Source organism: Balaenoptera borealis, assembly GCF_965194805.1.
Source record: "Balaenoptera borealis genome assembly, chromosome: 12".
NCBI classification, from domain to species: Eukaryota; Metazoa; Chordata; class Mammalia; order Artiodactyla; family Balaenopteridae; genus Balaenoptera; species Balaenoptera borealis.
The window spans coordinates 89,722,501-89,750,322 of record NC_138869.1 but is presented as its reverse complement, the minus strand read 5'-3'; the positions used below and the strand labels follow the sequence as shown (position 1 = coordinate 89,750,322).

The window sequence follows — 27,822 nt, the reverse complement described above, 5'->3', positions numbered from 1 at the left end:
GTGGCCTATACAATAAACATTTATTTTCTCTTGGTTCTGGGAAGTCCAAGATCAAGGAGATCTGAATCAGGAGATTGAGTCTGGTGAGGACCTATTTTTCAGTTCATAAAAGGCCATGTTCTCACTGTTTCCTTATATGGTAGAAGGGGTGAGGGAACTCTCTGGGGTCTCTTTTATAAGGGCACTAATCCCATTTATGAGGGCTCCACCTTCAAGATCTAATTACTGTCCAAAGGCCCCACCTCCAAACACTATCACATTGGGAATTAGGTTCCAACATATGAATCTTGGAGGGGCACAAACATTCAGTCTATAGCCGACCCTAATCCAATATGACTGATGTCCTTACAAAAAGGGGAGATTTGGATAGAGACACATATAGCAGGAAGATGATGGGAAAAGGCACAGGGAGAAGATAGCCATCGATAAGCCAAGGAGAGAGATCGTTCCCTCATAGCTTTCAGAAGGAACCAAGGTCTGCTGTTAGAAAACAGAGCTGCAATCACTCACCTACACATAAAGCTCAACAATTTTTGGTTCCTTTATACTAATAAGACACAAGACATAATTTTCTCTCTCCTTCATATAAGACATTCCTATTAACCCATCAGCCGAGTATGGACTGTAGTGTACTCCCAGGCCTTCCCATTCTAAGGGGATCCAAGTAAATCCTCAGTCAAGGTCCAGGCAAGGCTTTCTTTCCCATTGTGATGACTAATTTTATGGGTCAACTTGACTGCGCCACAGGGTACCCAGATATTTGAACAAACATTATTCTGAGTGTTTCTGTGAGGGTGGTTTTTTTTTTTTAACATCTTTATTGGAGTATAATTGCTTTACAATGGTGTGTTAGTTTCTGCTTTATAGCAAAGTGAATCAGCTATACATATACATATATCCCCATATCTCCTCCCTCTTGCGTCTCCCTCCCTCCCACCCTCCCCATCCCACCCCTCTAGGCGGTCACAAAGCACTGAGCTGATCTCCCTGTGCTATGTGGCTGCTTCCCACTAGCTATCTATTTTACATTTGGTAGTATATATAAGTTGTGAGGGTGTTTTTGAATGAGATAAACATTTAAATCAGTAAACTGAGTAAAGCAGATTGGCCTCCATAATGTGGGTGGGCCTCACTCAGCCAAATGAAAGCCTCACTACCTCCCCTTCCCCCTTCAAGAGCGCACTTTCCTGCCTGGGAGCCTTTGAACTGGTCCCTGGTTCTACAGCAGCTACAGGTCTTTGGACTCAGAATGGACGTTGTATCTGCAGATTTTAGGCTTGCCAGCTTCCATAATCATGTGAGCCAATTCCTTATTTATATATACATATAAAATATACCTTATTGGTTCTGTTTCTCTGGAGAACCCTAATACACCCATCCTTCCTTACGTAGCCAACAATTCATTTTCACCATACAAATTTACCAACTAACTTTTGTAAAATTACTGCTATGGATTTTGTGAAATATTTCTCCATGTTCAAATCCTTTCAGAAATGGTCTGGGTTTAAGGAATAAAATATAAATAAAGATCAAATGAAAGCGAGATTAAGAAGAAAATTTCTGCCTGGAATGCACTTGTTTTGAAAAAAGAACACTGACAGGCCATCATGAAAATTCAACAGTTTCTTTATACAAATGACAACTAGTAGACCGAAATATGTCTTCTGTAAATAATGGACTTCTCAGGATCAATACTCACTGTTCTGACACTTGAAAATGAAAACACCCTTTTAAAGTGAGAATGAAATATACAACGAGAAGAGAAATTATAATGTCTGAAGTAAAAGGTTTATGTTCATCATGGACTGCACTCATTGTGTGTTTTATTTTTCATTTCCTTGGTGCTTTGTAATCACCTGTTAACTATCTTTTATAGCTGACTAGTCATCTTTAAAATTACTATGTGTCTCATATTAACTATTATTAAAATGTTATCTTAAAAATAAAAAACTTAATTCTGATACATTGAATTTTAACATTTTTTCCTACTCTCACTTTTTCTTTTTTTTAACCTTGCACATGTCACAGGTAACCTAAAACCTAAGTTAAACTATTTGAATACAATTCAGAGCTGGGGAATTGGGTAAAATGGATGCTCTACAAATGATCTTACATGAGCTTTCTGAATCAGAATGTAACAAATTATTATTTGTTCCCCTTGGCAGTTTTCAGAAGGATAGAGATTATCATGTAAAAGTCAGGCAATTTCTGCACTCTGGCTGAAAACCTTGGGAATTCAGTTTAGCCTTAATAAATAATAACAAAATTTTAAAAGGTTCTATTGCTTTTCATTAACATTTTAATTTATCATTATTCTTTATACCATGCTAAATGATTTAGCTTTATTCTTCTATTATCCTACAGTATTGTGTTTCTTTCTTCCTTTCTCTTTCACAACCTGATAAATGCTCTTGGGCAAGATAAGAAGACACAGCCCTACAATGCCCAGCAACGGAGTCTGTGCTAAGCTACACGTGGCTAATAGAAAGATTACATAAAAATACCCATAATTTTTCAAAACTTGTACAGTGGAAGACTGCAATAAATTAAAGGATTATATATGAGTCAACATCTGCACTGCATAAACTTAACCCTATCAATACCCATGGCTTCTTACTAAAGATAAGACACTATATTTGGATGCCTAGAGAAAAATTCTGATTAAATGATTAACTACTTATAACTTTTTTCCAGATACCTGCAAAATTGTTTCCTTATAAATTGTTCTTCAAAAGCAATAGGAAAGGATACGGTGATTCCCTGGAGGTCCAGTGATTAGGACTCCGCACTTTCACTGCCGAGGACTCGAATTAGATCCCTGGTGAGGGAACTAAGATCCCACAAGCCACAAGCAACACGGCCAAAAAACAAACAAACAAAAAGCATATGTTTTGGAGACATTCCCCAGTACTTCGAGGGTTTGAGGAACCTTTGTCTCTTGAGAGAGGAATATTTTTAGAACCTCCCTCTTTCCACATGTGGACTTTGAGTCAGAAGATCTGAAGTCTTGGGCTTCCCTGGTGGCGCAGTGGTTGAGAATCTGCCTGCCAATGCAGGGGACACGGGTTCGAGCCCTGGTCTGGGAAGATCCCACATGCCACGGAGCAACTAGGCCCGTGAGCCACAACTACTGAGCCTGCACGTCTGGAGCCTGTGCTCCGCAACAAGAGAGGCCGCGATAGTGAGAGGCCCGCACACCGCAATGAAGAGTGGCCCCCACTTGCCGCAACAAGAGAAAGCCCTCGCACAGAAACGAAGACCCAACACAGCCAAAAATAAATATAAAAATAAATAAATAAACTAACTTAAAAAAAAAATTTAAAAAAAAGATCTGAAGTCTCAGTCTACTACTGCCTAGTTGGGTGAGATCTTGGACTTGTGATTTAGCCTCTCAGTCTTATAAAAAAGGGAGTAGAAAACATTTGCCCTACATGGCTACTGAGAGGACTCAATGGGATAATGTACATTATGATAGTTTAGAGCAGCCAGGTGCCATGGAAATAAAATGTGAGACACAAATGTGAATCACATCTGTAATTACAATTTTTTCTGGTAGCCATACTAAAAAAATTAAAAGTGAAATTAATTTTAACAATATTTGTATTCAACCCAATATATCCAAAGTATTATTTCAACATGTAATCAATACAAAAAATTACGGAAACATTTTACATTCTACCTTTTTCACACTAAATCTTTGAAATTCGGTGTGTATTTTACATTATAGTACATTTCAGTGAAAACTAGACATATTTCAAGTGCTCAACAGCCGTCATGTGGCTGGTAGCCACCCAAATGAATAGCATAGGTAGATATCTGAATTAATTTGTCACATCAACTAGTTGATCATTTAGCAGGCAAAGCATAAGGGATCTTACCTAAGCTGGTGACATGGTGGTTGCAGACTCTGGGGGCTTCACAATTTTTCCTAAGGGAGGCATCATCTCCTTTGGTATGCTGAACTTAAAAAAAGTCAAATAACACTAAAATGTATAAAGTTAATGTCTCTCCACACCATTCCAAAACTAACCAGTACTATTAGCAACTACAGATAACATTTGGGGAGGTGTGCTTCATAAGACATTTAAAAAATCAATTCTTTTATTGCCTCTAGATTTTCAACTATGATAACCTCTAAATTCTACCCCTCTGGTTTGGTTACCATTTTCATACGGAAGACATTTTTCTTTCCCAGCTTTTTAGTTCTGTTAAGAAATAACATTAGGTACTTTGCTTTATACAATACTTAGTACAGACTACCTGAATATAACTTTTTATATATTTTAAAATATATACTTACTATTTGGGCTCTTTTCATCAGTGATGCCTTTTTATCATGTGGCTGAATGAAGAAATTAGAAGTCAGATTTAGTTTTGACTGGCTAGTGTTTCAAAGTCAAATTACAAGGTCATCAAAATTCTTACTCGGAAACTCAGTTGTCTACTAACAGTTTTCAAATCAGTGGGTTGTTTCCTTTATTTGGAATTTATATTAAATGTTACATTTCACCCCAAAGAAAGCTAGATTTTGAGCGCTGTCAAAAAGAAATATGGTGGGGCGGGTGGCAGGAGGTGGGCACGCAGTGTCTGCAGGGTATACAGCTGAGAAAGCATTTCCTAAAGGCGGTGCTGTGCGTAGTTAGTAGATAAATATTTCCTTCCTTCTGAGAATGATAATCCTATGAAAAGTTAAGAAATGGGAAAACAGACTTGTATTAATAGCTATGGTAGGTGTAAACAAAAGATTTAACAAGACTCCAGTAAACCGAAATGTACTATGCCCACAAAGAAAGTTGAGAAATTTGTAAAACGACTTAAAGGAAAAAAAAAAAAGCTAGACGTAATTATTATTAAGGCTTTCCTGCTCCTTCAAATTGCAATGGCAGTTGTTTTCCCGGCGCCCAGAACAGTACTTGGTACGTACTAGATGCTCAGTGAACAGCAGGATTCATTGCAGGATTATGCCTTCCGGCACTACTACCGCACCACAATGTAGTCAAAATACAAAAAGCCAAAACATAAAAGCTCTTAATACAATTAGGAGTCCGCGGAACGAGGGTTTTACAGAAAAATAAGCCGTACTACATATACAATATTTTGTTCTCCCAGTGTTTACAACTAGTGGGGGCAGGTCTTTTCCCCGCTTGTAAAAGTCAAAAAAAAAAAAAAAAAGGATTCCACTCTGAAGCGAAGTTCCGAGCACGGGTCAGAGGGCAGGATCCGAGGACTCTAAACAATCAAGTAGGAGAAGCCCCAGGCTCTTCCAGCCCAAACACACGCTACGCCCACCACGCAGGCGCAGGAAGGGGCGGAGCCGAAGAGAGCGGAGCCGAGAGGCGATTCGCCGGATTCGGATGGCCCCGCCTCCGTCTCGGGTCAGGCGATCACGTGGCCGTCTAGGGCCGAAGGGCGCAGTTCTAGTCTTTTACAGCCGCGCGGGGAAACCTTCCTGCGGCTGCGGAGACGAACGCGTATTGCCTGTGGACCCCACGCGAGGCGCCGCAGCCACAACTACGTGCGTTCGCTACGAGGATTGCCCGCTTCCATCCAGTAAGTGTGAGAGAGGTGGCCGGAGTGGGTCCGCAGGGGCTGCTAGACCAGCCGCTTTGGGCTCCCACCGGCCGGAAGTCGGGTACTCCTGTGACAGCTGCCGGGCCGCTGCCGGGGTCTAAGTGAAGGGGCTGTTGAACGGTCACAGGAGCTGGGACGGGGAGGGATGTGAGGCTCGGGGCTGCCCCGTTGGTTGGATCGGTTTTGGCGCGCTGTCCCGTCCGCGCTCTCTATTGGCTGGCGGGCGCAGTCCCTGTGGCGCGCTCGGCGGTTGGAGGGCCCGGGCGCGCAGCACCGCATCTTCTGCCCAGGTTTTGGTTTCTGGGTCTCTGTCCGTAGGACGAGCTGGCGGGGTCGCGGGGCGGTTTGTGTGCAGCTGGTTGGTGTGAGGGCCTCAGCCTGGGCGTGCCTGGCTGTCGGGATGAGGCGGAACATCCACCCTCTTGACCAGTAGTTAACTGGCGGTGATCCAAGGGGGTCTGCAAACTGGGTTCATGGGACAAGGTCCCTGAATTCTGCGTCCCCCTTAAAAAAAAAAAATTGAACTTGGTGACACTTGGTTTCACCAGTTTATCAGGATTTCCTTGGACCCAGTCCTATGCCAGAGTTTTCAATCTAGTTGTTTAAAAGAGCTAGAGAATAAAAAGGAGGCAAGGTTTCTGGCGGGAGTGTGATGAACAAGTGAAGGATTAGACTTGATCCGTGGCTTTCAACTTTTTAAATGTGGACATGTACTAAAGCACATTTTTTACATCGCAGTTTAGGATGCAACCCTCCAAGTAAATTAGAACCTTCACTAAGCAGTATTTATTTCTCATATGCCTTGCACTCTGATGTTTTCTCGTCTGTTTAGTTACATTTTTCTAAACAACCACTGAGTGATTTTGGAATCCCAGGCTGCAACCCGCAGTTTGAAAATCATTGCCCTGGCTCAGCTCGACCAGCATTTGCTTAATATTAAATAGAATAGAAAATAGGGTGCGTCACACAATTAGATTTTCTTTCCTAAACATGTTCGTTTGCGTTTGTTTGTGCTAGGGCACAGTGTAAAGTGTATTCACATGGGATGGGTCATAGTCAAAGTGTAAAAGCCACTGCACTGGGTAAAGAAAGGCATGCCACAGAAATCAGGGAGATCTGTTTGAGGGAGAGACATGGCTGGGGAGTTCAAAGTTGGGTTTGGAGTGAGTCCGGCCCAGTGGTGTGGTTACATAGCCCTTTGTCTCTTGCTCCCTTTTCTTTGCTTCCAGCAGTGTCTCAGTTCATGATGGTGGTTAAACATTCCCTACAAATGTAAATGCATAATCTTATTTGATTGGATATTAAATCACTATTAAGTTATTGCTGGTTACCAGAGCCAAGTTTATTATAGCTTAAATCTGCCTTTGAAACAGCAGAGTTAGGATGCTGCTCTTGACTTGGACACACCCAAGTATCTGTGTTTTGCTTTTCCTGGTGACTGTTTTTCAGATCTTTTTTTTAAAATTTATTTATTTATTTTTGGCTGTGTTGGGTCTTCGTTGCTGTGCTGGGGGGGGCTTTCTCTCGTTGAGGGGAGTGGAGGCTACTCTTCACTGTGGTGCATGTGCTTCTCATTACAGTAGCTTCTCTTGTTACGGAGTATGGGCCCTAGGTGTGTGGGCTTCAGTAGTTACGGCACGTGGGCTCAGTAGTTGTGGCTCGCGGGCTCTAGAGCGCAGGCTCAGTAGTTGCGGCACATGGGCTTAGCTGCTCCGTGGCATGTGGGATCTTCCCAGACCAGGGCTCAAACTTGTGTCCCCTGCATTGGTAGGCGGATTCTTAACCACTGTGCTACCAGGGAAGTCCCGTTTTTCAGATCTTTGAGAGTCCTGTATTTAATCCAGGACACCGTCACGTTTTGTAAGTTTGTTTAGAATACAGATTTTCCCTTTTGTAACAATGTTTTTCCAGCCAGAATTATTGTATATGTGTGTATAAAGTAAAGATACTAAGAGTCATTAGCTTTAGTCACTTGTCATTGACAGGGCTGAGTTTGGGTACAGTGAGAAAAGATAGTTCCATCATTTTTGATTGCTATGATTTTTAAATTTTTATTTTTATGATTGTACTTTCAACAACAACAAAAAACTAGGTTTCACTTTCTGATGCAGACCATATTCTGTTTTTGAATTACTAATCTTCTGTTCTTCACTAGGTGTATAATGAATCACAGTATGAAGCAGAAACAAGGAATCCAAGAGAATGTAAAGGTATGTGATGCAATCACTTTAATTTGTTATAGAAAGCATGTAGTAAGATGTTTTTTGACATAATTTAGTCAAATTTAACCTGAATATAATTTCTATGAACGTTGAGTTAATCAGTTTTTAGTCTGAGGACAAGTAACGATAGAGAACTGTTTAAAAATTAATTATGGTTGAATGTTAAGTTTTCTGATCCACATACATGGGATGTCTTTCCATTTATTTAGGTCTTCTTTACATTCTTTCAACAATGTTTTGTTGAAAGAAAAAAGTTTCAACAAAGTTTTTGGAGTTTTTTGAGTTTTTCACTTTTTTGTTAAATTTTTTCCTAAGTATTTTATTCTTTGTAATGCTATTGTAGCTGGAATCATTTCCTTAATTAAATTTTTGGGGTGCTCATTGTCACGGTATAGAAGTACTATTGATTTTTGTATCTTGATCTTGTATCTTGCAACCTTGCTAAACTTGTTTATTCTAATAGTTTTTTAGTAGATTTCTTAGGATTTTCTATATACAAGAAATGCTTTGTTTCTACTTTTAGTACATTTCATGAAATGATTTTATTAAAATCCTTTTTGTGTATCTTCAGATTAGTGTCTTTGACCACAGAGACACAGTTTGCATTATATTGCATATATTTCCAGGGTACATCATGCTCATTACCATCTAACTTGCTCATTTTGCCACACTTTTTGAATCCCCGTATTATACTGTCACTGGAAATCTTGTTCCAAATGTTTATTCTTATAACAATAAAGACAGAGCTTAATTTTGAGTTTGTAATTTTGACTGGCTTCGCTCTTAAGGTTCTAAATGAATTTACAACTTAGCTAGGAGGTCTTGCCACACAACTTAGACTATATGTATTCTCAGGATTCCTGGGAATGAGACTACATTGTCAGGAAAGTGTACCAGTTTCCAGATTTAAATTAAATAGTATAAATAAAAGCCTTTTTGTAAGTGATAGCAGGTGCTTTTTGATAGGTTGTTATGTTTACCTTGCCTTAGTATCTTCCTTACATTATTTTTCGTGAATAATACTTTGCATCGATAATTTGTGAATTTTATTCCATCAGCTTTCATAAAGGGTGATGGCATCTTCCCACTGTGCTTTGTATGTGTGTGTTTTTAAACTTTTTATTATGGAAATTTTTAAATATTCAAACATAGAGTCAATAGTATAATCTCATTTTACTTCCCCCATTTTCAACAATTATCAGTATATGGCCAGTCTTGTTTCATCTCCATCTCCATTCACTCCCCCTTTCCTCCACTGAATCAAATCCCAGACAAATAATTTATGTAATTTCAGCAGATTCTAACAGTTAAAAGAGAAGTCTAATATTTACTATCTATAGTACAACTATCTGGGATATAAAAGGATCTGGGTTCTGTTTGGTTCTGGTTCTGCCTCCAAAACTGTGACGTTGGGTGAGTTATTTAGCATCTCAGCCTCAGTTTACTCATCTGTAAAATGAGAGAGTTGGACTGAAACTAGGTCTGTAAGAGTACATTTTAGGAGTTCATCGATTCCTTGCCAATTGTACACAAAATTCTGTGTGAGTATGCTCTTTTTTTTGAGGGGGTTCATAGAATCTCAAATTGTTTTCTAAAAAGATTACGACTCAATATATAAGAACCTTTCTGGCTGTAAAGAACTTATTATTCTAATGCATGATCTGTATGAATAAAATGATAATAGCAATATTACATTTGGATGGCTGGATTCTATAAAGCTTACAGTTGTGAAAGTTAAATCTTGGAAGTGGTCATTTAGCTGGCTTCTTTGGCCTTTATGAGTAGCAAGCATTTAAATAAATTAACACCTCCTATTATTAAGGTTCCAAAGTTGTATTTTCTTCTATTTGTCTGGAGACTGTTGACTAATCTATAATCTAAATTATATCTGAAATGTTGGTGTAATATTTGTTCTCACAGTAGCCAGCATTTGTTCTTCAGTTAAATAGTGAGATAATAATCAGCAGTAGAAACTTTACCGTGGGAAAGGTGAACTCTAGTCCTGTGAAGTACAGTGTGGAATTAGTAACTTTCTCACGCTGCTTTGGTGTCATGTTCTTGCTGACCTTGTTTGAGTATTCACCATTGTTTGCTATCCCGTGGTGGCAGTATAACTAATCATTTTTTGCAAAAATAGAGAGACCTTTTAGATCAGGAAATATACAGGAAGGTATTTACATATTACAAGGAAACCAATTTTTTTTCAAAAACAATAGCTTGTGCATTTTAGAGTGTTTGTATGCCTCAAGCACTGACATGTTCTCTGTCTGCTAATGAATGGGCTTGAAGCAAAACTGTTTCTACAGTCAGGTAAAGGTTGAAGGGGGGGAAGCGGGTCTTCTTACATGTGTAATATTCTTTAAAGTGATATTCTTTTGGTGGATTCATATAAATGTGTTAGGGACTATTTGCAATTTAAAGGAAGCCTGAGATGAATCCTTTTGATTAGGGGAAAGAAGTATTTTGCAGTATAAATAATTAACCTTTTCCTCCAATTTACCTTTTTTGTGGGTAGCATTAAATGTTATGATGTTTGGTAAATTTCTAGTTTCTGTGTAGAAGATCTTTTTAAGAGGGAATACAAATATTCCTGTTTTACTGGAATTTCATCATATATGGTTTGGAGTATTAGAACTTAATGTTATATTTTTGTTTTAACTAAACAAATGACTACATGACTATAGCAAGAACATATATTGAAATGGAAGAAGAGCTACTTGTTTGTGTCAAGTTTGGGTAATGTGATTTATTCTTAGAATTTCTTCAAACTTTATTATAATTTTAGGGAAATAATAAGCTTGTTAGTTGACCAAATCGTATGTAGCATTATAAAATTATATAGCAGATCAAACATTAGTGTCCTTAGCAGTTTTTTTTCTTTTGTAAATTATGGTAGGATTAAGATGGTAACAATCCATATAGGAACTTAGTAACCAGATAATTCATTATCTTGACTTTCAGAGTAGTCCTGTTCCAAGAAGAACTCTGAAGATGATTCAGCCTTCTACGGCTGGATCGCTAGTCGGAAGAGAAAATGAGGTGTGTATTATTGAGCTAGAATGGGGTACAGATGATGCTACCTTTACATTAAAAACATTTCAAAGAGTTCCTTGGTCAGAAATACCTAAGTCATTGAAATTTGGAAATAATTTAAGGATAACAATTGTATATTCCCCACAAAAGTGGTTTTTGTTTTAATTTTTCAATTTAGGAAGTTCAAAATTGGTATGAATACCTGTTGTAGAACTGGGATAATGTAATAAGTTATGAGTTAACCTATAGGCATAATGCTTCATTTTTGTTTTTAAGAATAAAATGTTAGATTCAATCATTTACCCCTGTATGTAAATGATGAAATCATGGATGAGGGTTTCTAGACTTCTGCAGGTTGAAAATAGTGCCTTTCCATGGTACTGAATCATTTAAATAATAAAAATAAATTCAGCTAAGCCTTAGACTCAAGTCTAATTCAGAATAGTTGATGTAAATAAAATTCCTAAAATATAACTATACATTTTGGTAGAGTTTTGAATTGTGTAATTTCTTAAAAGGGCCAAAGATATCAGAAAGAGATATGAGTGCTTTCGTTTTTTTAAAATCTTTATTGGAATATAATTGCTTTACAATGGTGTGTTAGTTTCTGCTTTATAACAAAGTGAATCAGCTCTACATATATCCCCATATCTGAGTGCTTTAGTTTTAATTCATAAGAGACTAAACCGCTTAGCTTTCTTGTTCGTTAAACAAAATGACTGATGTATATATTTTCATTATAGTTGGTTAAAAGCTTGTCCAAACGGAAACATTGGAATGACCAGTTAATATCTAAGACTTCCAGCTCTGGAGTTGTTACTGACCCAGAACATAGTGAAAATAAAAATCTTGGAGGCATCACCCAAGAAGCATTTGATCTTATGATTACAGGTATGGAAAAAAAAAAATGTGTGTGTGTGTGTGTATATATATATATATGGCTTTTATCTTAAATTTTTAAATTATAATAAGGGTAAATATTATTTGTTGTACTGTTATGAACTCTGCCCACAGCTCTTAATTTATTAGATATTTTACTTTTATGTTTTTGGTAATGTAAGGTTTTTTATGGTGTAAATATATAAAACAGTGTACATTTGGGCAGGTCCTACTGTTTGGTAAGATCCATATATGGATGAAATATTAAAGAAAAGGAAAGTGATTAATATGGCAGCTCTGATATTGGAAATAGTCTTTTCAGAAGAAAAATGTCTAGAGATAGTGAATTTGAAGAAAAGATACCAGGAGAATGAAATAAGGGAACAGTAGGAATAATAAAGGGAGTAAAGATGAATGAGAAGCATGTGCCTATAATAAATACTAGTTTTTAATGGCAGTGGAAATCAGAAGAGGAAGTTAATGATGTTTTATAAGTATTATGGAAGGTGATTACTTCTGTCCTAATCATGGGTCATTATTACTGAGGAAAATAATTGAGCCTAGAGAAGTTAATTGTCTTACTCAAGGTTATAGTGACATTTGGGCTCATTTTGAGTCCCCTGAGGACAGTGAGGGGAAAAATAAGTAAGACAGTGGGATTTCATTTATTGGGTTGGCCAAAAAGTTTGTTCAGGTTTTTCTGTAAGATGTTAAAACCCAAACGAACCTTTTGGCCAACCCAATAGAAAGGTTGACTGCATACAAATAAAGAAGCTCTAATAATAATGTAGAATAAACAACAGGATTTGTGACGCTTATATCTGATTTGGCTAAAATTAATGAAGATTGGTGGGAAAAAAACACTAAAGTTAAATACGGAAGTAAACAACTCAACTATACATTATATTGCTAACATACCACATAGATGAAAAACATTAATCCATGCAACTTGAACACAGAACTCTGACTGTAGACCCTCAGAGGGCTATACTGTGAGGATTAAAAGAACTACAAAGAAATCTTGAATTTAATTTTTGTTGGCAGTGGTATTGGTGTAGTAGCAGTTTGGGAAAAAATTTGTGTATATTTTAGGATTGAGCAAATGAGTAATATGTTGATATTGTTGGGTCCATGGTATGGTTAAGGGAGATACAGTATGTAATGGGGAAGGAAAGGAAGAACTCTGTTGTGGAACTGGAATTGGGAGTGTTGGTGTAAACTGATGATTTTTTAAAAAGAACCTTTCCTAACTCTGCCAATGAAAAGAGCCCAGAAACAAATGACACCCGAATAATAAGAAGCACAATCGCATTCAGTTCTTGGTTTGTAAACACTATTCTCCACTAAAGCTCCCTGGAGAAATGGCTGCTTCCAGGACTGGGGCAGGGAAACTACAGAGTGAGCTTGGAATCTCTTGTGTTAGAAAATACGGAAGTACTCAAAACCTGATGGACACCGGTTAAAACGAGGAGTCTGCTTGAATGGAGCCCCCCTGGCTAAATTTGGGAAAGTTTGAGCATCAAAATGAATAATGACAAGAATGGATTATAATACATTGAATTAAAAAAGAATACATGAATCCATACTGGTAATTTTCTTTTGAATTGGGGTAGGGAAAGTTCTTTTACAGAATAATGCCAACTACATACTAAATGTAGAAGGAACAAGAAACATCAGTGGAGGTAAAATTGGGTGAAAGGTTGTTAGGGAACTGGATATTAATACCACAGACTCAAAAATTTTACTCCATAGATCATTTATTTGTTACTAAAGGAAAAAAGTATCTTTACAAGGGAGAAATCATCTTAATCAAGTGATCAAATTTAACATCTCCAGTATTGTGACCAATTAGTATGTGCTTCTTTGGTGATACACTGAGAAGGATACAACATTCTTACAGTGTTCCTGCCAACTTGTGTAGCTTGAATTTAATCATGGAAATGGACAAATCCAAATTTAAGGACAGTGTAAAAATAATTGATCTGGACTTTTCACAAATGTGAATGTTAAACAAATTAAAAAATATGAACACACAAAGCAAATGTTGCAAACACCTTTAACAATCTAGGTGAAAGTTATATGTGCATTGTACTTGTGTTGCAATTCCTTTGAAGGGACTGAAATCTTCAAATTGTTGGGAAAAATAAGAGAAAAAAACTGATTTGGCTTTCTAACTTTAATTTTTTTAAAAATGGGTATTACTAAGTACTGAATGAGATTGTAAATTTTTAAAAAATAGACAAAAAAGTTATTGGTTTTTTTTTTTTTTTAGTTATTGGGTTTTTACAGCAGTATATAACAGTAATGATTTTCAAAGTTACATGTAAAACAATTTATTTTAGAAAATCCATCCTCTCAATATTGGAAAGAAGTGGCGGAAAAACGGAGGAAGGCTCTCTATGAAGCACTTAAGGAAAATGAGAAAGTATGTACTGAATATAATCTGTGGAATTTTTAAACATTCCAGGATTATTTTCTTTCTGCTGCCCAGGATATTTTATTAGAGCAATATAAACTAGCTTTAATGTTGTCTTAATAAAGATTTAATTAGGCAACTCTGTTACCAGAACTATTATACAAAAAGAAGCCTTTTGTATTGAGAGCCAAAGACAGCACCTTTGTTAGGAACTTTGTGCTAAATGTGTGTCAGCTATATACTTGGAGGCATATAATTTGGTTTATAGCATAGCAAGTCTATGAAAAACTGAACTTTTTGATTTATGTCACATAGCTTCATAAAGAAATTGAACAAAAGGACAATGAAATTGCCCGCCTGAAGAAGGAGAATAAGGAATTGGCAGAAGTAGCAGAACATGTACAGTATATGGCGGAGATAATAGAGGTAGGTATTTTAACATTCACCTGATTCAGAGGCATCTATTTTTCTATAAAGTTGAGGCAGTAGTGTGATCAGAAAGTGTTTGGGCTCTAGAATGAGATTTCCTGGGTTTGAGTCCTAGCCCCCTGCCTAGCACCATTAAGTTTGAGTCAAACAGGTTATTTATCCTGTCAGGGCTCCATTTTCCTCATTTATAAAATGGGAGTAATAGTGCCTACCTTTATAGGCTTGCTGTGAGAATAACAAGTAGAGAATAGGTAGAAAATTGAGAGAATTGCGTATACATAGTGAGAGCTCAATAATTGTTAGATGCTATTATTATGAAGCAAAAAAACACTTATTTTCTTGTAACAGTATAGAAAGGAATTAACTTACATCTGAAAAACATATGGAAAATTATATTTCACAGTTGTCAAATTTTCAGACAAGTTGTTTTTTTTAAATTTTTATTGGAGTATAGTTGATTTAGAGCGTTGTGTTAGTTTCAGGTGTACAGCAAAGTGAATCAGATATATATATATATATCTCCAGACAGTTTTTAATTTAACTATAATGCCAATGAGATACTACTGTCATTTATAAAACTGGTAATTGGTGTACGAAATAACTTTGGTCGTCTTATCTGACTTTTTTTTTTAATTTGGAAGTAGCTAATGTGTTTATAAGAATTAGCCTGATGACTGTTACCAGTCTTAAAAAATAGGTCTTAAACTTATTCATGTCTGCAAAAAATCATCTTGCTGTTGGGAAGGACATTTTTCAAATCAAAACTTTTCTTGTACTGAATTTCTGCCGTACATTTTAGCGCCATGACAGAACTCACGTTTGAAGTTTTCATTTGGAAGTACTGTAGTAGCTCTCTAACTGCCATGGAAGTATTAATCCAAAGCAGATGGGAAATTAGGAAACCTGGTCCTTTACTGTAGATAGTTGGAGAAGTACTGATTTAAATTGTATTCTGAAAGCATGCGAGTACTTAGAAAAAAAAATAAGCAAACTTTTTTTTTTTTTTTAAGCAAACTTTTAAACACTGTGACTTTGCAGAAATATGATCTAACATGGCTAGCACTTTGATCTAACAAACACTTGACTGCTTGTAAGTGAATTTAACATAGAGACATTATGAAATGAAACCTCATTACAACATTGAGGGTCAGTTATATCAGCATACTGATAATGAGCTTGGATTGTGAAGTTTTTACAATAAATTATTGGTTTATTCTTTACAAGAGACTGAATCAAGAACCTCTGGATAACTTTGAATCACCGGATAGTCAGGAATTTGATTCTGAAGAGGAAACTGGTGAGGATTCTGAAGTAGAAGACTCAGAAATTGGTACATGTGCTGAAGAAGTTGTCTCTTCCTCTACAGATGCAAAACCGTGTGTGTGAAATTCAGTAATATTGACTCTTGAGAAATATACTGCCAACGTTCACCTCCACTGTAGTTCTTTGTAGCAGAGCAAATAACTTTATGATGAAAACTTGGACTCAGACTTCCTTGTTTGTATCCTGGGGCCCTATTATTGTATTAAAATACAAATACTATGTATTTTTAATCTACGGTGTTTTGTGTAAATAGCATTTTCTCAGTTGTCAGACATGACTTGTGTATATGATAAATAAACTTCATTCTGTTGAGCTTTGTGTATATCTTGAAGAATGAAGTATAAGGAGTCTGGGTAGAAAATTTGTCTATTTCTGTGCTTTTGTTTTGTTTCCTTTCTAATCTGCTAGCTTGGAGGAAACAAGGGGAAAATGAATTCTCCCTCTTTAGACTGAGATAGCTGAGGTCTTACCTCGTAAACCTGGTTGCACCTCAAGCTCACTGGAGGGAATGTTGATGATTTCTAGACCCCACGCCCAGGTAATCTAACCCAGTAGGAGTGTGAGCATCTAGAGGCAAAGGCTCCCCGAGTGAATCTGAGAAGCCAAGCAAAGGCTGGTATGATCATACTCTTCTTGGAAGCTTAAAATGTTGGGGTGGTGTTGGTAGTCCTCTAGAGAAGCAAAGTGGGGAGCAGATGAAGAGATGCATGAATAGCTAAGGGTTCTGAAGCTTTCTATTTGCACATTTCACATACTGGTATAGACAAAGTATGTATATTGAAGGAATATGAAGTAAGAGTAGGGTGAAATTAAGGATTTCTCATATGGACTGTTCTGAAGGAAGAAAAGGACAAAATAAAGGGAAATTGTTGGCAAAGCATACAGCATTGGGATTAAGTTCTGTGGAAAGCATACAAGAAGCTTTGTATAAATTGGCAATAAAGAGCAGTGTCAAGCTTTAAAGGATTACTTTAGGCAAGTTATTCTTATAGAACTTTAATTTTCTTATCTCTGATATTAAGTCCACCTCTGTTTTTGTGAGAATTAAAACCTTTCCTAGAGTGCCTGAACTAAATGCTTAAATAAATGGAAACTATTATTAATCTATAGCAACGCTGTCCAATAAAGTTTCCTGGGATGCTGGAACTGAGTTGTCCAGTATAATAACCACATAGCCATATATGGCTTTTGAGCACAAAATGTGGCTAGTATGAATGGGGAACTAACATTTTAATTTTTAAAATTTTAATTTATATTTAAAGAGCCATGTGAGGTCAGTGGCTACTGTATTAGTGCAGCTGTGTATGTTTTAGATTTGGGCCATCAGCCTAAAGAAAGAGGAGAGCTAAGTAGAATAGGATGACTTGGCAAATAGAAAGTATTTCTGGAAAATGTCAAAAATGGATTGCCAGGATTTGATGGCAGGGAGCAAAAGAGGAAGGAATTGAAGAGGGTTTTAAAATTTAATGTCAGAGCTAAAATTATTAATCTTCCAGAAGAAAATATTGGAGAAAATTTTAGTGACCTTGGATTTGGTAAAGATTTCTCAAAAAAGGACACAAAAATCACGAATTACACCATAAATCAGACTGCATAAACATCAAAAACTTCTCTTTGAAAGATTTTTAAGAGAATGGAAAGACAGGCCACAGACTGGGAGAAAATACTTGCAAAATATACCCAACAAAGGGTTTCTATCTATAAAGAACTTACTACTCATTAAGTAGACAACCTTATTTTTTATATAGAGGAAAGATTTGGACACTTGCAAAGCATATGTACAGATATCAAATAAGCACGTGAAAAGATGGCAACACAGTCCTTAGGGAAGTACAAATTAAACCTACAGTGAGATGCTGTTATGTGCCCATCAGAACGGCTGAAGTCTGAAAAACAAAACTTGACCATACCGAGTGTTAAGGATGTGAAGCAACTGGGACTGTCCGGCAGTGCTGGTGGCAATGTTAAATGCCACAGATGCTATCGAGCTGTTCAGCAAGTTCTTAAAAGTTACACATACACATTCTGTATGATCCGGCCGTTCTACTCCTAGGTATTTACCTAAGAGAAATGAAAGCATATGTCCACATGAAGATTAGCAAATAAAGCCCTTGTGCTCAAAGTCTTATCGTGGATTTGCTTCTAAGAAAATCCAAATGTTGGAGAGAGATGAGCTTACAAGGGACAACAAAGGAAAACAGTAAGCATTTGTTGTTAGAATTTTGGTAAGCGATTTTAAAATCGTAGCATAAAAATGCCTCAAGGCCCAAATCTGAACCTCTGTTTCTCATCAGAAGCCTGGCATTATTTGACTCTTCAAACTACGTTCATGAATTACTTTGAGGAAAAATTAAAATTCAATTTAAAAAGCACTTGAAAAAAGTAATTTGTGACCGTGACCCAGTTTCTAAAGGGGACTTATGATTTCCGACCCTTATTCTCCCACTGTAAACTGAATTCTAGTTTGAGAAACTCTGCGTTAACACAATTCACAAAATCCACAAAGGATGAAAAGATAACAGTTGCTCAGTAGAACACAGCGTTTCCTGGTTTAAGTTTTGAGAAAATTGCCCCTGAGAGCCTCATGAATCCACGTGATGTGATTAGCATCCCTAACAACATTCCTGTAATAAATACAAGCAAGGATCACGGACCTACACTACTTTTTTTACAGGCCCCTCAGTGAAAGGTAGAAGCGTAACGCTAAAGTAAGCTTAGTCAAGGCAAGTCTGTGAAATAGGAAAGTACATAGTTCAATCTATGAGGGCTCCGACTTAAGCTAGAGGCAAATGTTAATGTAGTTAGAGACACAAACAGGTACACATCCTGTAAGCGCTTCTCCGTAAACATTTTTTGTAACAAAGCTTTTGATGAGGCTGGGCAGTACAAAAGTCAGGTGCAAGCTTTCTTTTACATATTCTCTTAACAGGCAAAATAGGGAGAGTAAAAATCCAAGAGCCTAGCTTTAGGCTGTCTTTAGGTGTCTGAACACATGGTACTCCATCTCTATCCAGAGTTGTGCCAGTGGAGGTAAGCACTGCTCCTATTCAGTGTAAATTCCCCCAAACTGGTCAGCCTGATGTGCAGAAAGATCACGGTCTGGTAGCCAGAACGCAACCTCATCCAAAGATGCGGCAACCGGAAGGCCGGCACTGAAATAGGGCTGAAAGGATACATATGGGTGGGACGACAGTGTCCACTGTAGGGTGTGGCCGTGAGTTGGGTTTGGATTTGGCATTTCTGAGTGCCTTAGCTTAATGTCATCTAATAGCCCCCCAAACACACCATTGCTCCTAACAGTTATATAGGTAATGCATCTTCCAATGAATTCTCATTTTATGAACTTAATTTTTATGAGGTTATTTTAAACAGTGGCGCTTTTCATAAGTTTGGTTATTGCAGTAACTATGAAAATGTATATAGAATTTTTCAACTATCGAAAAGAAAATGCTGAAGAATAATGTGATCGGCTTTTGTTATTTATTTCAGTTTTCCAGGGTGATACAATGGTGCAGACAGCTGCATCAGGTAACTGGATTTAGAGAAATTAATTCCTGTGAAAACCAATGAGGAAATACAGCACCTCTGCAAAATTCTCGGGCCATCCAGACCAATTCTCACTGGCCAACATTTGCAAGTGATATTTTAGAGAACTGTAGTCTCTAAGGTCCTGCATACAAGACAGGTTATTGCATGTCATGACAGAGAGAACATAGCAACTCCAAAATTTAACCAGGAGGCTGCTGTTTACGTCACTTTTCATGGTAGGCTCAAGTCTGTTATCAAAAAGATCAACAAGAATAGGAATAAACTGCAAATGTTTGGCTCTTCTCTGGTTGACAGGGTTTAAGTAACACCAAGATGCAACACTCTGGAGCAGCTGGATCTTTATTTTTGGTTCCATCTCGTAATTTTGCAACAAGTGAGCTACTTCTTTCATGTACTCAGCTGCAAAATTTCCAGCAGTTGGTCCTCCTGTAAAACAAGCATTTGCATTTCCAGAAGTATCTGGCATATCTAGTAGCTAGTGACATTTGAGTGCTCCTGTGTTCATATTCTCATCGCTATGGATGTGATACTTCGGATATTTTGAGTTTTCCTCTTTCTCCCCCACCCCGTGTGCTGCTGTGAAGATGAGAAAGTGTGTGTTGATCAGCGTGGAGTTATATGAAGAGCACTGGGAGGTCCCTGCCTGCCCAAAGCTCCTCCCTGTTTCCTTCAATCAGGCGCCTATGAGTCAGAATTGCAAGATGAATAAAGCCTGGCTGTGTTCACCTAGCAAATCTCCCTCATGGTCTCATTCCTGAGTCTCTGTCTTCAGTACTTGAAAAAGTACCAGAGCATTAGAGCAAACAAAGGAAAAACCAAAAGGCCGAGCTGCAAAGCCAGGGTCTAAATGGTAAGAGAGAGGTTTTTCATGAGTTGTCCATCACTGTCCTGTTCTCCTTACACATTTCTCAGCCCAAATCTTTTGCAGATCTGGGACCAACCTAGTGCTTGACTCTACTTCCATCATATACCTGAACCCCAGATCATCCTAGTTCAAATCTCAAACTCCAAGAAGGTCCTAGATAAGAAGGCACTGATGAAGACAATTTAGATGGTGAGGAGAAGCTGGCACAGTTGGCTGGATTCTAGCCACTGGAGTTTTGACCTGGTTTGGATTCCTCTTATTTGCACTACCACAGTCCCATGGTCCCAAGGATATTCTATGCAGTGTAAAGCTTTAGCCAAAGCCTGGGCATAAGCCCTTTCCATTGTTTCCCACCAGTACAACCAAGGCTAAGTAACATCAAGTTAAAGGACTCTGATCCCTTTATAATTAGCTAACTCTTACCCCAAATGGTGACCACAGCTCTACAGGGAACTGAGCCTGCCTCAAGTGGTGGGTGCCATTTACACCCCCCTCACCTGGGTGTTCTCCTGAGTTTCTGTCTTCTCTCTGGTCCTATGCTAGTGGTTCTCAATCATTCTGGTACCTCGGACCCCTTGGTCCTTGAAAACAGTAAATGTTTTCTCTCATGGACACCATTCTGTGAAAGTAGTCTATTAAACTGCATTGAAGTAATTCATTTTCCCATTTAAAAAATAATCGATCTACCAAGGACACTAACAGCTACCAACAAGAGCTTCTAATAAGGCGATGTGTTGTTGAGGATTGTCTATAAAATTTTTTTACATGAAATTTATTAGAAAAAAAAGTGAAGCAAGTTTGGACTTGACAATCAGAGCAGTGTGTCTTTAAATGGTTTACCACTGAATTCTCTAGCCAAGTATACATGGTTGCTTTTCACTAAGGCACCTATTGGCTTTCCTAGTAGGTATTTTAAAAGCCTTAAGTTCTTCATAATTTTTCTGAACTAGTGTCTGTGTAATGCATTTTTACAAGATAAAAAATAAAATACCGAGTAGTTTTATCCTGTAAAAGGGTTGAAATTATATCAATTCAGTATAGATTCAATTTTTTCATGATACTGAAAAGTTTGATAGGCAATTTCAGTGTATATGTGTGTGTGTGTATATATATATATATATATATATATATATATATATATATATACTTTTTAAATTAAAAACAGGAAAGTACCTAATTAGTAATTTATTTGATGGACACATTCTTTTAAAAACATGAGATCCTTGAGGAGAAAGTAATTAGTAATATCTTTGGCGGTGCAAAGACAAAAAACTAATAATTTAGGCAAAGGAAATGTTATTGGAATGTTAAGACGAGTGCTGTGAGAATCATTCACTGACAGTGTTAGAACAGGCGAAAAGACTGTGGAACACCTCTGTCAGCACAGCTGGTTAAATCAGTACCTGTAAAGGCCAACAGTCCAATTCTATAGGCAGCCTGAGCTCTCTGTTCAAGGGCTAGAGATTTATCCTTCAACATATGGCCAAGCACCGCAATTTTTTCTTTGTGAAAAATACTCTCAGCTGTAGGGATGTGTTCTTCCTCCTTTTTAGTGAAAAAGCCCTTAACGAAACTCCAGCATTTCCTGAGGCGGTGATACAGCCCCACAAAACATCGATAAACCTGAATCCAAAATTGCGCACAGTAAGCCTGAGTCTTTGCCATTGTGTAAAAAGGCCAAGGGTGCTTAAGTCACACCACTGGCAGTAACAGAAGTGAACAGTCAAGAACTCTGGAATGCATCACTTAGCAACACCATAGAATGGAATACACAAATCCGGGGGAGGCCATGTATGCCTAGATTCTTTCTTCAGCCTAGCATTGAAGGCCTTCTACAGTTTGAGCTAAACCAAGCTTACTTTCACTTCTCTGGTGCACAGAATCTCAGCTTAAACTAAACTGGCTTCCCCTAACACACACGCAGTTCGTTCCTGTCTTTGCCCCTTTGCTTAGGTGATGCCTACTAGGAACTTGCCCATTCTGCTTTGACTGTTCCAACCTGTACTGAACTTTCCGTTGAACTTTCATAGTATTATGCCTATTTTGCTTATTTGTTACATAGAGTTTTTCTCTACATCATAGATTTCCTATATTGATCTTATTTTGCTGAGAAAATAGAAGCAATCAAAAAAGAACTTCCATAGCTCTCCCCATCACATCTACCCACCGATCTGCATCTGTGCCCATATCCTCTGGCTTTCCTCCTGTTATACGGATGCCCCCTCCATTTATGCAGATTTCAGCCAATCCTTCTCACTCCATTCAGGGAGACTGCTCACTATTCTTCTCTTGCCTTATTAATTTTTCAATCTCAACTGGGTTCTTTGCATCAACAAACATGCTGTACTTTTTCTCATTAAAAAAATAAAACAACTGTTTTGACTTCATATAGCCCCTCCTCCTGGTTATTGCACATTCACACAATGTGCAATATTCTGCTCCCCTTTATACAAAAACTCTTCAAAGAGTTGCCATACTTGCCGTTTGAAACATTCTTTTTTTTTTTTTTAATATTTATTTATTTTTGGCTGCGTCGGGTCTTAGTTGTGGCATGCAGGATCTTTCATTGCTAGTGCAGGCTCTTCGTTGCGACACGTGGGCTCCTCTCTAGTTGCGGCGTGAGGGCTCTCTAATTGTGGCATGCAGGCTCCAGAGAGTGCAGGCTCAGTAGTTGCGGCGCACGGGCTTAGTAGCCCCATGGCATGTGGGATCCTAGTTCCCCGACCAGGGATCGAACCCGCGTCCCCTACATTGGAAGGCGGATTCTCAACCACTGGGCCACCAGGGAAGTCCCTGAAATATTCTTTTATCCTCTCTTGGATGTACTCCAAATTGGATTTTAACCCCACCATGACTCTACTGAAATTGCTCATCAGGGTCACTGATGACCTTCATTCTGCTGAATCCAATTCTCAGTCCTCAGCATTTGTCACTCGTTTCTCCTTGAAACACTTTTTTCACTTGGCTTCTAAGATGTCATAGTCTTTTAATTCCCTACTGGTCACTCTTCTTTTCCTTTGCTGCTTCCCCCTCTTCTTTATGACCTCTAAATATTGGAGTGCCCCAAGGCTCAGTTCTTGTTACTCTTGTTTTCTATCTATGCTTCTTGGAGGAAACAAACCAGTCTCATGGCTTTAAATACCATTCACATGCTGAAGACTCCCAATTTTATATTTTTAACTGGATTTCTCACCTGAACTCCAAACACAATTACTTTCAATCACCAACTTGGTATCTCCATTTGGATGTCTAAGAGGCTTCCCCAACTTAACATGCCTGAAGCAAAATTCCTGGTCTTCTTTATTATTTTTTAATTTAATTTAATTTTTTAATTTATTTAATTAATTAATTTATTTTTGGCTGCATTGGGTCTTCGTTGCTGTGCGCGGGCTTTCCCTAGTTGCGGCAAGTGGGGGCTACTCTTCATTGCGGCGGACAGGTTTCTCACTGTGGTGTCTTGTCTTTGTTGCGGAGCACAGGCTCTAGGCATACGGGCCTCAGCAGCTATGGCATGCAGGCTCAGCAGCTGTGGCCTGCGGGCTCTAGAGCGCAGGTTCAGCAGCTGTGGCGCACGGACCCAGCTGCTCCGCGGCATGCAGGATCCTCCCGGACCAGGCCTGAACCCATGTCCCCTGCACTGGCAGGTGGATTCCCAACCACTGCACCACCAGGGAAGCCCCCTGGTCTTCTTTAAATCTCGTGCTTCTCAGTTTCCCTATCTTGGAAGATGGCATTCCTTCCTTCCAGTTGTTCAGATTGAAATTTTTGGATTCATCCTTGGCTTTTGTCTGTTTCACATCTCATTTCCAATTTATCAACAAATCCTTTTGGCTCTACTTTCAAAGTAGATATTTAGACACCCTGTCCAAATTTGGGACATTCTACAAAATGTACTTGCTTGTACACTTCAAATATAGTAAGGTGTGGAAGTTTAAAAAAAGGGGGGGGGGGCCCATTACTGTTCTAGAGTAAAAGAACCTGAAGAGGAGAGTTACCATATGACCCAGCAATCCCACTCCTGGGCATATATCTGGAGAAAACTCTAATTTGAAAAGATACACACACCCCAATATTTATAGCAGCACTATTTATAATAGCCAAGACATGAAGGCAACCTAAATGTCCATTTACAGATGAATGGATAAAGAAGATGTGGTACATATAGACAATGGAATACTACTCAGCCATAAAAAAGAATGAAATAATGCTATTTGCAGCAACATGGATGGACAAAGAGATTATCATACAAAGTAAAGTAAGCCAGACAGAGGAAGAAAAATATCATATGATAGCACTTATATGTGGAATCTAAAATATGATACAAATGAACTTATTTACAAAACAGAAGCAGGCTCACAGACATGGAAAACAAACTTATAGTTATCAAAGGGGAAAGTGGGGGGAGGGATAAATTAAGAGTTTGGGATTAGCAGATAAAAACTATTATAAATCAGATACATAAACAACAAAGTTCTACTATATAGCACAGGGAACTATACTCAATATCTTGTAATAAACCATAATGGAGAAGAATTTTTAAAAGAATATATATATGTATATATATATGAATCACTTTGCTGTGATTCAGAAACTAACACAACATTGTAAATCAATAAAAAAATTTAATAAAGAAAAGAACCTGAAGAGGCATGACAACTAAATTAAACATGTAACCCATGGCTGGATCCTGTATCTATGTGTGTGCATGCATGTGTGTGAGCATGTGTATGTGTGTGTATGCTATAAAGGATATTACTGGGACAACTGGGGAAACATAGACCTGCATTATCCAATATGGTACCCACTAGCTACATGTGGCTATGGAGCACCTGAAATGTGACTAGTCTGAATTGAGATGTGCTGTAAGTGTAAAATATATACTGTATTTCAAAGACTTAGTATGAGAAAAAGAATGTAAAATATCTTATTAATTATTTTTATATTGATTACAAGTTGAAAGATTTTGGATATATTAGGTTAAATAAAACATATTATTAGAATTAGCTTTCCCTGTTCTTGTTACTTCTTTTCTAGTGGCTACGAGAAAATCTAAAACATCAAGCATGGTCCCTTTCTAAGGTCTTTGTGGTTATTGTTGCTTCTGCCCGGAATGTTCTTCCCAGGGATAGCCACATATCCACATGACTGACTCATCCCATCAGTTCCTCAGGCCATCCTCAAATGTAGTTTTCTATTCAGCCTTCCCTGAGCACTCTCTTTGAAACTTGTGATCTTTGCCCTATCACATCTCCCACGCCAACATTGGGCAATTACATTACTTTTCTCTGTCTTTTTTTTTGGCCGTGCTGTACAGCTTGTGGGATCTTAGTTCCCAGGCCCCCGGCAGTGGAAGTGCGGAGTCCTAACCACTGGACCACCAGGGAATTCCTTCCTTTTCTCTGTCTTATTGTCTCCTATTTCGAGGATAGGAGCCTCGCAAGGGTAGGGATTTTTATGTCCTCTCATTTTTTTTTTTTCTTCACTGCTATAGCTCCATTGCGAAGAACAGTCCCTGGCATATGCATACCTCATTTATAGTTAAGTATGCAACAAATACTTGTTGAATAAATGAGAAGTTAGAGAACTAGTTTTTAGCAAACAAACAACTGTTGTTCCCTGCAAAAAGTGTACTTAGAACTTTCTCAAAATCCATCATATTTGTTTTATAAGAGATAATGTCCCCAGGAAAATTTCAGGGATAAAAATATTTATTTTTCTATTTGACTACTTTGTTTTTCTGATATAGTGAGAAGTGCTGGTGTTTTCTGCTGACTTTGGTTTACAATTTTACTTTATAATTTTATAAAGTAAGTAAGGTAATTCAGTTAAGCAGTACAGCAACAAACCATATAGGGGAAATTGTTTTTACTGCTGACTCTGTAACTAAGCAATCACTGGTGTTTAATGAATCACTTGGTAAATACTCTGAGAGCTGAATGTCAGGGGCTTCTCTGTGATGATGCTGGTGGGGGTTTGGGTTGGGAACATATACAAATAAAGACTCATTTAGCCTCAGGGGGCTTACAGTCTCCGCTCATAGATACCACAACTCTGAAACGCAGCTCTGGGACATGGGGTTTGCAGAGTTGCAGTCACGGTGGCATTGCAAGGCATTATCACAAAGCAGAACAAAAAAGCTTAGTTTGGAAACGGCGCAGGCTCTTATGTTATGGCCACCTGCAGTAACTACAGCAAGGAAAGCCACCCGTGATGGAAGCAGTACCTTGGCATTAGCAAGGCGTGCATGCGTGTATCGAGATTTCTTCAATTAGGTACCTCTCCTAAAGAAACTGTTTATGCAGGCTGGCGTTGGGAAGACAAAGTTAAGACCTTTGGGTGATAAACACATGCACTGAGAGAGGCCAAAACATGGGAGCAGAAAGACCCTGAGCTCACCTCCTCTCACAACCACACCAAAATCACAACTATCTGCAGAACAACCATCAGTGCAAAAGACTGGAACCTACCAGAAAAGATCTACAACTAAAGACCTAAAGAAGGAACAACTAAATGGGCAGGAGGGGAGGACTGTGATATAATCAAATTCCGCACCCCCTCCCCCCACAGACGGCTGACCCACAAGCTGGAGAATAAATACATTGTAGAGGTTCTCCCACAGGAGTGAGAGCTTTGACCCTCATGTCAGGCTCCCAGCCCCGGGTTCCAGCACTGGGAAGACGAGGCCCCAGAGCCAGCGGGGCTTTATTGCAGGAGCCCCACAGGACAGGGGAAATACAGGCTTCACTCTTAAATGGCGCACACGAAATCTCATGCGCACTGGGACCAGGGCAAAAGCAGTTAATTGCTGGGAGCCTGGGCCACACCTACCTGCTGGTCTTGGAGAGTCTCCTGGAGAGGCGGGGTGGGGCAGCTGCAGCTCACCCTGGGGTCCTGGCGGCCGACATCTTGGATCATTAAGACCTGGCAGGGAGGGGGTGGGGGGTGGAGGGTGGAGGGTGGGGGGTGGGGGGGGCGGGGATACAGCCCCGCCCATCAGCAGACAGGCTGCCTGAAGACTAAAGAGCCCACAGCTGCCTCTGGACCCACCTCTAGACACGGCCCTGCCCACCTGAGGGCCAAGACCCAGCTCCACCCACTGGCCCCTCCCTCCAGGAAGCCTGCATTAAGTCTCCAGACCAGCCTCACCCACCAGGGGGGCAGACACCAGAAGCGAGGAAACCACCATCCCACAGGCCAGACCCTACCCTGGGACCAGCTGGGCCCTGATCCTGCCCACTAGCAGGCCAACGCAGCCTCCTGGACACCCTGGACCCCATACCCAACTGTATCAGGAACCGCCATCCCCAACTCCCCAACGATCTGAAAGGAGTTCTGGGATCCCTGGGCCCTGCAGCCAGACTCCAGGACCTGGCTCTGCCTGCCGGTGGTCCAGCACTAACCCCAGGATCTGGCTTCACCTGCCAGTGGGTGGGCAACAGCCCCAGACTCTTCGGGACCCTGACTCCACCCACCAGTGAGCCAGCACTGGCCTCAGGGCCCCCAAGGATTCCACCACCAGCTACCTCGTGACCAGG

At 39.0% G+C, this 27,822-nt stretch overlaps 2 protein-coding genes across 2 annotated transcripts; one reads left to right on the top strand and one right to left on the bottom strand.

Moving 5' to 3' along the window:
- The first annotated feature begins 5,380 nt into the window (after positions 1–5,380).
- On the top strand, positions 5,381–16,185 carry GMNN (geminin DNA replication inhibitor). The gene is made up of 7 exons (XM_082346443.1): positions 5,381–5,550; positions 7,727–7,781; positions 10,755–10,832; positions 11,570–11,717; positions 14,048–14,130; positions 14,437–14,547; positions 15,775–16,185. Exons 2-7 carry the CDS (start codon positions 7,734–7,736, stop codon positions 15,934–15,936), a joined length of 630 nt encoding a protein of 209 aa, XP_082202569.1. The 5' UTR covers positions 5,381–5,550; positions 7,727–7,733; the 3' UTR covers positions 15,937–16,185.
- Positions 16,186–16,317: 132 nt separating this feature from the next.
- ARMH2 (armadillo like helical domain containing 2) lies at positions 16,318–27,107 on the bottom strand. Its single transcript, XM_082346445.1, has 2 exons — positions 21,691–27,107; positions 16,318–19,848 (listed from the first exon to the last, which is right to left on the bottom strand). Exons 1-2 carry the CDS (start codon positions 21,950–21,952, stop codon positions 19,421–19,423), a joined length of 690 nt encoding a protein of 229 aa, XP_082202571.1. The 5' UTR covers positions 21,953–27,107; the 3' UTR covers positions 16,318–19,420.
- Between the last annotated feature and the right edge of the window lie 715 nt (positions 27,108–27,822).

Excerpts from the sequence above, each read along its gene's own strand:
- GMNN (XM_082346443.1), top strand. The coding sequence starts at position 7,734 with ATGAATCACAGTATGAAGCAGAAACAAGGAATCCAAGAGAATGTAAAG. Across the intron at positions 7,782-10,754 it reads GAATCCAAGAGAATGTAAAG|AGTAGTCCTGTTCCAAGAAG; the intron begins GTATGTGATGCA and ends CTTGACTTTCAG. Across the intron at positions 14,548-15,774 it reads ATATGGCGGAGATAATAGAG|AGACTGAATCAAGAACCTCT; the intron begins GTAGGTATTTTA and ends ATTCTTTACAAG.
- ARMH2 (XM_082346445.1), bottom strand. The coding sequence starts at position 21,952 with ATGGCAAAGACTCAGGCTTACTGTGCGCAATTTTGGATTCAGGTTTAT. Across the intron at positions 19,849-21,690 it reads TGGACTGTTGGCCTTTACAG|GAGGACCAACTGCTGGAAAT; the intron begins GTACTGATTTAA and ends CTTGTTTTACAG.